Source organism: Budorcas taxicolor, chromosome 18 (genome assembly GCF_023091745.1).
Source record: "Budorcas taxicolor isolate Tak-1 chromosome 18, Takin1.1, whole genome shotgun sequence".
NCBI lineage: Eukaryota > Metazoa > Chordata > Mammalia > Artiodactyla > Bovidae > Budorcas > Budorcas taxicolor.
Genome location: NC_068927.1, coordinates 59599281 through 59614365, shown reverse-complemented (window position 1 = coordinate 59614365; position 15085 = coordinate 59599281). Strand labels below are relative to the sequence as shown.

Here is a 15085-nt window from a genome sequence, read left to right as displayed (position 1 = left end):
AGATTTAATCAATGATGAAACCTCCATAAAAATCCCTTAAAAATGGGCACAGAAAGCTTCAGAGTTGGACAACACATCCACCTGCAGGGAGGGTGGTGATACCCAACTCCTGTGCTTGGGCTCCTTCCAGAACTCACCCAATACACTTGTTCATCTGTCCATTCCTCTGTATCCTTTATAATAAACTGTGGTAGTAAGTTAAAAGGTTCCCCATAGTTTTGTGCATATTCCAGCCAATTCTTCATCTTGAACTGGAGGATGGCTGAGTATGGGATACCTGATTTTACAGTCAAGTCAGACAGAAGTATAGGTATCCTGGGCCCCCAATATTGGGACATGCAGCTGAACTGAGGAGAGTCTTGTAGAGTCTGAACTAGGTGGTTAGTGTCATAGTTGAAGTGAGTTACAGGAAACAGAGTGGGGGTCCAGAGAGTTGAACAATTTCTTTGCAGAGTGGAGAAAACCAACTCATATCTGCTGTCAGGATTGTTTGGAATAAACACAAGTCACTAAAACAGTGATAGGAAAATAACACAACAAAACAGACTGATAGTTACAAAGATGATTTGCAAAATGGAGACAGCAGGTGAAAAAGAAAGTACATTATAGTAACACAAAGAAGGTAGGTAACACCTCAACAAGCATTGGAAAAATTAATCCATTCCTTCCATAAAATATATTGGACATATTTTACCTGCTGTGTCAAGCACTTGACCTGCTGGCAGTGGACAGAACTCCATGAAGAAGGCACACGTTTCCTACGCTTGTACAGCTTATATTTTTGTGGGCAAAGAGAATGGGTAGTAATAAAAAAAAACCCGCCTGAAGACAACATAGGAAGAATAGTCTCTGGCATTAATTACATTTACTTTTTTTTTTTTTTTTGGATCTGTCTCCTAAGGAGAAAAAAACCAAAGCAATGATAAACTAATAAGATACCTAATTAAACCCAAAGTCCATTTCACAGCAAAGGCAAGTACTGACAAAATGGAAAGACAACTTACAGAATGGGAGAAAATACTTGCAAGTGATATGACTGATGAGGGGTTAACCTCTAAAAGATATGAATAACTCAAAAAATTCAATAGGGCAGAGAAATAGGATGGGGAGACCACTTTCTCTCCCACAAATTCATCAGGAGATCATTTGCATGCTGAGCAACTTCCGCAAAACAATTTCTGAACATTGGTGGAGGACACCAGGCACCCAGAAAGGCAGCCCATTCTCTTCAAAAGGAGGTAGGACAAAATATAAAAGACAAAAAGAGAGACAAAAGAGTTAGGGACAGAGGTAGAAGACAGGATAAGTGAGGTGGAAGATACAATGGTGAAAATCAATGAAGAAGAGAAGAAAAACCAAAAAAGAACTAAAAGAAATGAGGACAACCTCAGAGACCACTGGGAAAATGTCAAAAGCCCCAACATTTGAATCATAGGAGTCTCAGAAGAAGACAAAAAGAAGGCCATGAGAAAATGTTTGAGGAGAGAATAGTTGAAAACTTCCCTAAAATCGGGATGGAAATTGCCACCCAAGCCCAAGAAACCCAGAGAGTCCCAAATAGGATAAACCCAAGGCAAAACACTCCAGTTCAGTTCGGTCGTTCAGTCGTGTCCGACTCTTTGCGACCCCATGAATTGCAGCACGCCAGCCTCCCTGTCCATCACCAACTCCTGGAGTTCACTCAAACTCACATCCATCGAGTTGGTGATGCCATCCAGCCATCTCATCCTCTGTCGTCCCCTTCTCCTCCTGCCCCCAATCCCTCCCAGTATCAGAGTGTTTTACAATGAGTCAACTCTTCACATGAGGTGGCCAAAGTACTGGAGTTTCAGCTTTAGCATCATTCCTTCCAAAAAACACCAAGGGCTGATCTCCTTTAGAATGGACTGGTTGGATCTCCTTGCAGTCCAAGGGACTCTCAAGAGTCTTCTCCAACACCACAGTGCCGGGAGCCAGCACAGGAGATCCCACCCATTACAAGGTCATGCGGAAAAGCCTGACAGGGCAAGGCAGATCAGGTCTCAAGGGGTCCTCTGCCCGAGCATCAACCCCGAAACCATAATCTGTCTCTTTTATTATTTCATGTCTCTCACCAACACCTCTGACATTAACGGGGGGCTATCCCCGACCACCTTTCTCTAAAGAAAATTAACTTAGAGCTCCAGTTAATAAGTCTCCTGGGTGTAATTGGAGTGTTTCAATTCAAACCCCTCTGGTAGCTTTCTAACTTGCCTGACAGGTTTATCCAAACTTTTTACAACTACGCATATGATTGTTTACAGCCTCCCAACCTCGAGAGGCACAGGAAGCTTAAAAAATTCTAGGAATGTACAGCCTTTTGAGGAGTTAAAAATCATTAGAATAGAACTGGTTAAGGGTTTCATTGTGGAGCCAATACTTGCTGCCAGGTTTTCATATCCTTTATTTGTTGTGTACCCTGGGGTGCATTAATTAATATAGTTGGTATATAGAAAAAACAAGTAGCAACATTAGATCTTTGAGTTAAGTACTTTCTTTTTTGTAACCCACTGCACCTTTGTTCTATAAGGGTGTAACTTTATCTAGTACTTTGAGGGTGATGCAGATTAAAGAAAAACACTTCAAGGGAAAATAAGTTTTTTGATTGATTAACATTCATTAAGGAAAAGAGCCATAAAATGTTAACAGGCCTCTTGGCCAGAAGATAATGTAAATCACCTGAGACCTTTTGTATATGGAAAGATATGCAGAAAGAAAGCCTGATATCGATAAGGGTCAGGACTACTGCCCCTGAGTGACTCTGCATCTTCCATTATGTAAAACTTAGGGTATATAAGCACCTTTTGACAATAAAGTTATGGGGTTTTTGCGCAGGCTTGGCCTTCCTCATGTCAATTCTTTCTCTCTCTCTTTCTCCCTATCCCTCCCTTTTTTTTTCAGACTGATCCTTTGGAACACAGAGGCTCCGTGCTTTCACTTTTCTGCCCGGGCTTCTAAGACCCACGCAAGAGGGAGTCCAAGGTGGGGCACCCTCCTCTATTCAAGCGGGCACCTGTGGCCTACATGAACAAGCAAGTCTCTTGTTTCGAGACTTTATTAGATTTTTGTGTAAACCAAGGAATACAGCCTCTTCTCTTCTCTATTTTTTCGCTACATTATTCTTCTCTAATCTCTCTTTAAATCTCTAATTAATCTCTCTTTAATCACTGACTCCATCCCCGCTTCAAATTCCGTGGATACACCGGGGCTGCACTCTGGGATCACAGTTCAAAGGCATCGATTCTTTGGTGCTCAGCTTTCTTCACAGTCCAAATCTCACATCCATACATGACCACTGGAAAAACCATAGCCTTGACTAGGTGGACCTTTGTTGGCAAAGTAATGTCTCTGCTTTTCAATATGCTATCTAGGTTGGTTATAACTTTTCTTCTGAGGAGTAAGCATCTTTTAATTTCATGGCTGCAATCACCATCTGCAGTGATTATGGAGCCCCCAAAAATAAAGTCTGACACTGTTTCCCCATCTATTTCCCATGAAGTGATGGGACAAGATGCCATGATCTTCATTTTCTGAATGTTAAGCATTAAGCCAACTTTTTCATTCTCCTCTTTCACTTTCATCAAGAGGCTTTTTAGTTCCTCTTCACTTTCTGCCATATGGGTGGTGTCATCTGCATATCTGAGGTTATTGATATTTCTCCCGGCAATCTTGATTCCAGCTTGTGCTTCTTCCAGTCCAGCATTTCTGATGATGTACTCTGCATATAAGTTAAATAAGCAGGGTGACAATATACAGCCTTGACGTACTCCTTTTCCTATTTGCAACTAGTCTGTTGTTCCATGTCCCATTCTAACTGTTACTTCCTGACCTGCATACACATTTCTCAAGAGGCAGGTTAGGTGGTCTGGTATGGGAATATTGGGAAATTCTCTCTCAGAATTTTCCACAGTTTCTTGTGATCCACACAGTCAAAGGCTTTGGCATAGTCAATAAAGCAGAAATAGATGTTTTTCTGGAACTCTCTTGCTTTTTCCATGATCCAGCAGATGTTGGCAATTTGATCTCTGGTTCCTCTGCCTTTTCTAAAACCAGCTTGAACATCTGGAAGTTCACAGTTCATGTATTGCTGAAGCCTGGATTGGAGAATTTTGAGCATTACTTTACTAGTGTGTGAGATTAGTGCAACTGTGTGGTAGTTTGAGCATTCTTTGGCATTGTCTTTCTTTGGGATTGGAATGAAAACTGACCTTTTCCAGTCCTGTGGTCACTGCTGAGTTTTCCAAATTTGCTGGCAAAACACCCCAAGACACATATTAATCAAATTGATGAAGATCAACCACAAAGAGCAAATATTAAAAGCAGCAAGGGAAAAGCAAAAAATAACATAAAAGGGGATTCCCATAAGGATAATAGCTGATCTTTCAATAGAAACTCTTCAGACCAGATGAGAATGGCAAGACTTACTTAAAGTGATGAAAGAGAAAAACATAAAACCCAGATTACTATACCCAGCAAGGATCTCATTCAAATATGAAGGAGAATCAAAAGCTTTACAGACAAGCAAAAGCTCAGAGAATTCAGCGCCACCAAACCAGCTCTTCAACAAATGCTAAAGGATCTTCTCTAGACAAGAAACACAGAAAAGGTGTATAAACTTGAACCAAAAACAATAAAGTAAATGGCAACAGGATCATACTTATCAATAATTACCTTAAAAGGTAATTTAAATGGGTTGAATGCCCCAACTGAAAGACAAAGACTGGCTGAATGGATACAAAAACAAGACCCCTACCTATGCTGTCTACAAAAGACCCACCTCAAAACAAGGGACACATACAGACTGAAAGTGAAGGGCTGGAAAAAGATATTTCATGCAAATGGAGACCAAAGAAAGCAGAAGTAGCAATACTCATATCAGATAAAATAGACTTTGAAATAAAGGCCATGAAAAGAGACAAAGAAGGACACATAATGATCAAAGGATCAATCCAAGAAGAAGATATAACAATTATAAATATATATGCACCCAACATAGGAGTACCACAATATGTAAGGCAAATGCTAACAAGTATGAAAGGGGAAATTAATAGTAACACAGTAATAAATGGGAGACTTTAAGTATCCCATTAACTCCTATGGATAGATCAACTAAACAGAAAATTAGCAAGAAAACACCAACTTATAAGATACAATGGACCAGTTAGACCTAATTGATATCTATAGGATATTTCACCCCAAAACAATGAATTTCACCTTTTCCTCAAGTGCACGCAGAACCTTCTCCAGGACAGATCATATCCTAAGCCATAAATCTAGCCTTGGAAAATTCACAAAAATTGAAATCATTTCAAGCCTCTTTTCTGATCACAATGTAGTAAGATTAGATGTCAACCACAGGAAAAAAAACTATTAAAAACAAAAAAAATATGGAGGCTAGAAAACACACTTCTGAATAACCAACAAATCAAAGAAGAAATCAAAAAAGAAATAAAAATATGCATAGAAACGAATGAAAATGAAAACACAACAGCCCAAAACCTATGGGATTCAGTAAAAGCAGTGCTAAGGGGAAGGTTGATAGCAATACAAGCTTACCTCAAGAAACAAGAGAAAAATCAAATAAATAACCTAACTCTAACCTAAAGCAAATAGAAAAAGAAGAAATGAAGAACCCCAGGGTTCATAGAAGGAAAGAAATCATAAAAATTAGGGCAGAAATAAATGAAAAACAAGAAAGGAGACTATAACAGAAATCAATAAAACTAAAAGCTGGTTCTTTGAGAAGATAAATAAAATGGACAAACTATTAGCCAGACTCATCCAGAAAAAAAGGGAGAAGAATCAAAGTGACAAAATTAGACATGAAAATGGAGAAATCACAACAGACAACACAGAAATACAAAGGCTCGTAAGAGACTACTATTAGCAACTATATGCCAATAAAATGGACAACTTGGACAAAGTGGATGAATTCTTAGAAAAGTATAACCTTCCAAAACTGAACCAGGAAGAAACAGAAAATCTTAACAGACCCATCACAAGCACAGAAATTGAAACTGTAATTAAAAGTCTTCCAACAAACAAAAGTCCAGGACCAGATGGCTTCACAGGTGAATTCCACCAAAAATTTAGAGAATAGCTAACATTTATCCTACTCAACTCTGATGCTGGGAGGGACTGGGGGCAGGAGGAGAAGGGGACAACAGAGGATGAGATGGCTGGATGTCATCACCGACTCGATGGATGTGAGTTTGAGTGAACTCAGGGAGTTTGAGATGGACAGAGAGGCCTGGCGTGCTGCAATTCATGGGATCGCAGAGTCGGACACGACTGAGCGACTGAACTGAACTGATCCTACTCAAACTCTCTCAGGAAATTGCAGAGGAAGGTAAACTTCCAAACGCATTCTATGAGGCCACCATCACCCTAATACCAAAACCAGACAAAGATGCCACAAGAAAAGAAAACTATAGGCCAATATCACTGATAAACATAAAGGCAAAAATCCTTAACAAAATTCTAGCAAACAGAATCCAACAACATATGAAAAAGATCATACATCATGATCAAGCAGGCTTTGTCCCAGGGATGCAAGGATTCTTCAATATTTGCAAATCAATCAATGTGATACATCACATTAACAAATTGAAAGATAAAAATCATATGATTATCTCAATAGATGCAGAGAAATAGATGTTGACAAAATTCAACATCCATTATGATAAAAAACCTTCCAGAAAGCAGGCATAAAAGGAACATACCTCAACGTAATAAAAGTCATATAGAATAAATGCACAGCAAACACTATCCTCAATGGGGAAAAACTGAAAGCATTTCCCCTAAAGTCAGAAACAAGACAAGGGTGCCCACTTTCACTGCTACTCTTTAACATAGTTTTGAAAGTTTTAGCCACAGGAATCAGAGAAGAAAAAGAAATAAAAGGAATCCAGATTGGAAAAGAAGAAGTAAAACACTCACTGTTTGCAGATGACGTGATCCTCTACATAGAAAACCTGAAAGACACTACCAGAAAATTACTAGAGCTAATCAATGAATGTAGTAAAGCTGCAGGATATAAAATTAACACAGAGAAACCCCTTGCATTCCTATACACTAACAATGAGAAAATAGAAAGAAAAATTAAGGAAACAATTCCTTTCACCATTGCAATGAAAAGAATAAAATACTTAGGAATAAGTCTACCTAAAGAAACAAAAGTCCTATACACAGAAAACTATAAAACACTGATGAAAGAAATCAAAGAGGACACAAATAGATGGAGAAATATACCATGTTCACGGATCAGAAGAATCAATATAGTGAAAATGAGTATACTACCCAAAGCAATCTACAGATTCAATGCAACAGAACTAGAACAAATAATTTCACAATTTATATGGAAATAAAAAAACCTCGAACAGACAAAGCAATCTTGAGAAAGAAGAATGGAACTGGAGGAATCAACCTGCCTGACTTCAGACTATACTACAAAGCTACAGTCATCAAGACAGTATGGCACTAGCACAAAGACAGAAATATAGATCAATGGAACAAAATAGAAAGCCCAGACATAAATCCATACACCTATGGACACCTTATCTTTGACAAAGGAGGCAATACAATGGAGAAAAGACAATCTCTTTAACAAGTGGTGCTGGGAAAACTGGTCAACCACTTGTAAAAGAATGAAACTGGAACACTTTCTAACACCATACACACAAATAAACTCAAAATGGATTAAAGATCTAAATATAAGACCAGAAAGTATAAAACTCCCAGAGGAAAACATAGGCAAAACACTCTCTGACATAAATCACAGCAGGGTCCTCTATGACCCACTTCCCAGAGGGATGGAAATAAAAGCAAAAATAAACAAATGAGGCCTGCTGCTAAGTCACTGCAGTCATGTCCGACTCTGTGCAACCCCATAGATGGCAGCCCACCAGGCTCCCCTGTCCCTGGGATTCTCCAGGCAAGAACACTGGAGTGGGTTGCCATTTCCTTCTCCAAAAATGAGGCCTGATTAAACTTATACGCTTTTGCACAACGAAGGAAACTATAAGCAAGGTGAAAAGACAGCCTTCAGAATGGGAGAAAATAATACCAAATGAAACAACTGACAAATAATTAATCTCAAAAACATACAAGCAACTCCTGCAGCTCAATTCCAGAAAAATAAGTGACCCAATCAAAAAATGGGCCAAAGAACTAAACAGACATTTCTCCAAAGAAGACATATAGATAGCTAATAAACACATGAAAAGATGCTCAACATCACTCATTATCAGAGAAATGCAAATCAAAACCACAATGAGGTACCATCTCTCACCAGTCAGAATGGCTGCTATCAAAAAGTCTACAAACAGTAAATGCTGGAGAGTTTGTGGAGAAAAGGGAACCCTCCTACACTGTTGGTGGGAATGCAAACTAGTGCAGCCACTACGGAGAACAGTGTGGCAATTCCTTAAAAAACTGGAAATAGAACTTCTGTACAACCCAGCATTGCCACTGCTGGGCATACACACAGAGGAAACCAGAAGTGAAAGAGATGCATGCACCCCAGTGTTCATAGCAGCACTGTTTACAATAGCTAGGACATGGAAACAACCTAGGTGTCCATCAGCAAACAAATGGATAAGAAAGCTGTGGTACATATACACAATGGAGTATTACTCAGCCATTAAAAAGAATACATTTGAATCAGTTCTAATGAGGTGGATGAAAGTGGAGCCTATTATACAGAGTGAAGTAAGTCAGAAAGAAAAATACCAATACAGTATATTAATGCATATATATGGAATTTAGAAAGATGGTAATGATGACCTTATATGCAAGACAGCAAAACAGACACAGATGTAAAGAACAGACTTTTAGACTCTGGGGGAGAAGGTGAGGGTGAGATGATTTGAGAGAATAGCATTGAAGCATGTATATTACCATATGTGAAATAGAGCACCAGTCCAGGTTTGATGCATGAGACAGGGTGATCAGGGCTGATGCACTGGGATGACCCTGAGGGATGGGATGGGGAGGGAGCTGGTGGGGTCTGTTCAGGATGGGGGACACAGGTACACCCGTGGCTGATTCATGTCAGTGTATGGCAAAACCACTACAATATTGTAAAGTAATTAGCCTCCAATTAAAATAAATTAATTAATTAAAAGGAAAATTCACTATCAAAAACCAAAAACTCCAAATAAAAATCAATGAAAGACCTGAATAGATATTTTTCTAAAGAAGACATACAAATGGATAACAAGACCATGAAAAGATATGCAACACTGCTCATCATCAAAAATGCCAATCAGGGACTTCCTTGGTGATTCAGAGGTTAGAATCTGCCTGCCAAAGTAGGAGACAGAGGTTTATCCCTGGTTTGAAAAGATCTCACATGCCACAGGGCAACAAAGCCCACGGGCCACAACTACTGAGCCTGTGCTCTAGATCCTGCAACCCACTACTACTGAAGCCCTCGTGCCCCAGAACCCCTGCTAGGCAGCAATAGAAACCATCACAATGAAAAGCCTGTGCACTGCAACAAAGAGTAATCCCTGCTCCTCAAAAGTGGAGAAAAGCCACTGCAGCAATGAAGACCCAGCTCAGCCAAAAACAAATAGAAGTGAAACAAAAAATGTAAATCAAAACAATGAGGTATCACCTCATACCTGTCAAAATGGCTAGCATCAAGAAAACTGACAAACAGAAATGTCAGCCAGTTTGTACAGAAAAGAAAACCCTTTTACACTGTTAACACGAATGTAAATTAGTGCAGCCGCTAAGGAAAATAGTATGGAAGTTTCTCAGAAACACTCAGATTGAACTAGTATATGATCCAGCAATTCCACACCTGACTATACATTTAAAAGAAACAACAATAATTCAAAAGCAACATGCAGGACTCTCCTGGGGGTCTAGTGGTTAAGACTTGGTGCTGCCACTGCAGAAGGGGCATGGGTTTGATTTCTGGTCAGGGAAATACATGAAATGTGGTATGGGGGGAAAAAAGTAACATGCACTGCAATGTTCAAAGGAGCATTTTAAAAATACAATAACCATGATGACCTTTGAGGTGGGGGAAATGAGGTACAATGAAGATTATTATTTCAATGTCCTTACAGCATTAGATAAAATGACACTGAATGTCATTTTTTACTTTTTATTCCACTTTTAAAATTTTTACTAGAGTATAGTTGATTTACAAGTATATGCAGGTCAAAAAACCTGTATGCAGGTCAAGAAGTAACAGTTAAAACTGGACATGGAACAACTGACTGGTCCAAATTGGGAAAGGAGTACATCAAGGCTGTATGTTTTCACACTGATTATTTAACTTTTATGCAGAGTACTTCAGGCAAAATGATGGGCTGGATGAAGCTGGAATCAAGATTGCCAGGAGAAATATCAGTAACCTAAGATATGCAGATGACATCACCCTTATGGCAGAAACCAAAGAGGAACTGAAGAGTCTCTTAATGTAGGTGAATGAGGATAGTGAAAAAACTGGCTTAAAACTCAACATTCAAAAAGTGAAGATCATGGCATCCAGTCCCATCACTTCATGGCAAATAGAAAAGGAAACAATGAAAACAGTGACAGATTTTATTTTTTTGGCCTCCAAAATCACTGCGGACAGTGACTGCAGCCATTCAATGAAAAGACACTTTCTCCATGGAAGAAAAGCTATGACTAACCTAGACAGCATATTAAAAGCAATGACTTTGCCAACAAAGGTCTGTATAGTCAAAGCTATGGTTTCTCAAGTAGTCATGTATGGATGTGAGAGTTGGACCGTAAAGAAGGCTGAGCATGAAAGAATTGATGCTTTTGAACTGTGGTGTTGGAGAAGACTCTTGAGAGTCCCTTGGACTGCAAGGAGATCAAACCAGTCAACCCTAAAGGAATCAGTCCTGAGTATTCATTGGAAGGACTGATGCTGAAGCTCCAGTAATTTGACCACCTGATGCGAAGGGCCGACTCATTAGAAAAGACCCTCAAGCTGGGGAAGATTGAAGGCAGGAGGAGGACAGGATGACAGAGGATGAGATGGTTGGATGGCATCACCGACTCTAGCCTGGCATGCTGCAGTCCATGGGGCCACAAAGAGTAGAACATGACTGAGTGGCTGAACAATAACAACAAGTTGATTTACAATGTTGTGTTAGTTTCAGGTTAGAGCAAAGTGAATCATCTATACATATACATATATCTTTGCTTTTAAATTTATGCTAAATTTCTCAGTAAAAGCTAACACATACTGAAAATACATCTTTCAAAGAAAAGATCAAAGTTGTAAGGTAGAATTATATTTGAAAATTCATTGAAACAAGCTTAACAGAGATAAAATAAGAAAATAAACTATTGATACACAAAAGTATCAGTTATTATACTAAATGTAAGTAATTATCAAAATTTTGTTACTACATTCATTAGCTGCTTTTCCAAGAGATAATGGACAAATAATAGGATTAAAATACAAAAATGAAAAATACACTTTATGCAACTCAAAGAGAGAGAGAGAGATACTTGTAGGTATGGTCATGTCTGTATTTTCTTCTTGCTTTGTGATCCAGTTTGTGATTGATAACGAAGTGAGATTCAGTCTGTATATCCATTGGGTCAAAATAATTATTTTGTTTTTCAAGTGGTTGAATTCTCAATACTTTTATTGGCTTCAGGTTGTCAATACAAAGACAACCATAGAAAAATCTTTACCAAAACCGAGGCAATGCTCAATTTGCCCTTGAAAATCAAGGAACCACAAACTCTATATACATAGAATAGATTCATGTCTTTCTTTTTTAAATGGCTCTTCCTGCAGTGCTCCAAACTTAATGAATCTTTCCACTGCAAGCTAATTTCATAGATTTGAAGATATGAGCATGCACCTTCAAGCCTCTTCCTTCCCAGTATGTTCAAGTCATTTTCACAAAAGAATGAAAATTCTGTCTTCTACAGATTCCACTCCCATGCAATTCATATCTTTTTCCATTTTCACAATGACCTGATGTTGCTCAAAACTATGGTAAAATGTATTTTTGTCTTCTACTTTGCCCTTCTTCAGGTCAGTCAGGATGTTCCTACATGAAAATGTTGAAACATGCTCATCTCCCTACAAAACACCATATTTCATGTAAATGACTGTCTTCATTCTAAGAATATAATGGACAAAACTCATGACTAGCTCCCAAAAGCTTTGTGGAAGGACTGAATTTCCCCTCCAGCACCACTGCCTTCAGTTTCAGAAATGACCTGTCACATTGTCTTCCATTTTCACCCATTTCCTAATATTCCATGCCTACTCCATTTCTAGGAAATTTACAGTGATCCATTTAAGTTACACAGTAGTATACTTCATAACAGTCAGAGTGTTTGTGGACCTGGTGTTTATTATTGCATAAATTCTGAACTCCTAAATGCAGGCACTAGCAATACACCCATTACAGAAGTATTGAGAAGATAATTACATAATACTTCTTTACCAACACTCCCATAACATTGTTTACTTTGAAAAAGATGCTCACCACTCCTGTTTAACATCCTCTGGTAAACCACTCACAATTTGACCTAGGACTCTGAGGGAAGCACCGAACAAGCCAAATGAATAAAAGCCAAATACATACCATTTACATCTTTCTCATAAGGGTAGGGGCGTTTGTATTCCTCTTCCCAGCAAAGCAGAGCCTGGATATTGTGGGGTCACGACTCATGAGCAAAAAGGGACTGACAGTTGGGAAATATGAAGTGATTATTGACGACATGGTTGAAATGAACAAACTAGGATTGTTCAAAAGACCCAAAACAATATAAGAGATGGAGGAAAGAGTGTTAAAAATAACAAAGATGCTCACCAGGAGAAGAATGGTTTTGGTGGCTCTGGACTCACCAGAGGATATGGAGGAGACACTGATTCTATGAAAGTTTTGGACCCTCTGCTTGTGCCTGTAAAGGATGAAAACTGTGGAGCCACTGGTCCAGATCATGAGCAGAAAGCACAACACAACAGGGAAGAACATCATTGCTATAAATATGTCTCCAGAACGATCATGATGAATAGCAGTACAATGTCTGAAACTTTTTCTATTAGTGATGCTTTTGTTGTTCATTATTCGAGTCACAAAAATAGGATAATTTAGATTTACCAGCAGGTTCAGGATCCAGCACAGGAAAATTGAAGGGACAATGAACTTGAGAGCTTGCACTTTAAGCTTTGCCCACCTGGAGTTCCTGGGGCTGATCGTGATGGCCTGGAAGACACTCAAGATGCAGGTGATGCCATGGATGTTCCCCTGCCCACTCCACGAACATATGCAAAAAATCTGCATGCAGATCCACTGTTGAGATGATTCCACCCAAAATTTGTCATTGTACTGTGGAATCCAGCAGCGAACAGAACCAAGATGTTACCTACAGTCAGGTTCTTCACAATCAAATCGACGGTCCTCAGCCTATATCCAGTGCAATACAGGAAGAGATAATGGTAAAGAAGAGAGAAATTCCCCAGCATTCCAACTACTGTCTGTGATAATAAGATGAATCCTGCTGCCAAATCACCTGCAGCCATGCTGTCAGGTCTGAGTAACGGATGGTTGTCTTCTGAGCTAGAAGGTCCTGAATAGGAATATGAGTTGTGGACCACAGGCAGCAGGTCGATGGAAGTCCAACGTTCTCCACGTACCAATACTTCCTATTTTGAAAGAATTTTTTTTCATGTCATATCAGTGCTTCCAACAGTTGAATGTATAATCATTAAAGAACACTTATAGTGTATGAATCAGTGCAATGGAAGACACACATGTGATAGCCTCTTTATTCCTCACAAATATATGAGGCAGACACTATTTTCTTCCTTATAAAGATGAGACAAACACCAACACAAAGAAGTTAAGTGTTAGGTCTAAATTCAGTCACTGGTTGGGGGCAGATGATTTGACCCTGGATTGGCTGATAACAATAGTGCATTTAATCCAGATGTACTCAAATCCTAGTTACCTGTGTTCTTCAATAAACCAGGTCTAGATTTAGTTTTGGTTTTGAACCCTGTCATTTCAATTTAGCTTTGTAGAATTTTATTTTAAAATTTAGGTAGTGACAAATTCCCACTGATTTATGAAGAGTCATTCTATGGGCAAGAACAAATTTTGAATAAAAAAAAGAAATCTTAATTAAATGTAAATGTACTGCTGCTGCTGCTGCCAAGTCGCTTCAGTCGTGTCCAACTCTGTGCGACCTCATAGATGGCAGCCCACCAGGCTCCACCATCCCTGGGATTCTCCAGACAAGAACACTGGAGTGGGTTGCCATTTCCTCCTCCAATGCATGAAAGTGAAAAGTGAAAGTGAAGTCACTGAGTCGTGTCCAACTCTCAGCGACCCCATGGACTGCAGCCTACCAGGCTCCTCCGTCCATGGGATTTTCCAGGCAAGAGTACTGGAGTGGAGTGCCATTGCCTTCTCCAGTCACATTAGCTAACAGGCTTCAAAAGTTTCATTAACACCATATTTTTAAAAGCTTTGTTCTTGGGAGGAGGATGAAAAGGGAAAGCATTCCCTTGTGAATTTGATTTAGTGGGAAATGTACTGCCTCACTATAAAACTGCAGGTACCTGCCCCACGACAAGGTGGATTTAATGAATACAAGAATGGCTCAATATTAAGATGGCAACAGAAAGACTCATTTATTCTCACATGAGGACAAAAGCACAATGGCACAAATCACGGGAACAATGGGACAGGAAACACTGCTGCCTAATTAATACTGCATGGTAGAAACAAAATTAGTACTAATTTCAGTTCATATGAGACTTCCTTGACAGCTCAGTAGGTAAAGAATCCGCCTGCAATGCAGGAGACCCCGGTTCAATTCCTGAGTTGGGAAGATCTGCTGGAGAAGGGACAGGCCAGTATTCTTGAGCTTCCCTTGTGGCTCAGCTGGTAAAGAACCTGCCTGCAATGTGGGAGACCTGGGTTTGATTCCTGGATTGGAAAGATCCCCTGGAGAAGGGAAAGGCTACCCACTCCAGTATCCTGGCCTAGAGAATTCCATGGACGGTATAGTCCGTGAGGTCGCAAAGAGTCGGACACGACTGAATGACTTGCACTTTCAGTTC

At 39.4% G+C, this 15085-nt stretch overlaps 2 protein-coding genes across 2 annotated transcripts in view; both read right to left on the bottom strand.

Annotated features, from left to right (window-relative positions):
* LOC128063521 (zinc finger protein 350) overlaps positions 1-15085 on the bottom strand; it is a 442658-nt gene that overhangs the window by 337051 nt on the left and 90522 nt on the right. The gene's annotated exons all lie outside the window — the stretch shown is intronic.
* Positions 12603-13540, bottom strand: LOC128063537 (vomeronasal type-1 receptor 4-like). The gene is given in 2 exon segments (XM_052656315.1): positions 12603-13255; positions 13258-13540. Coding segments are annotated over 2 exon segments (936 nt in total).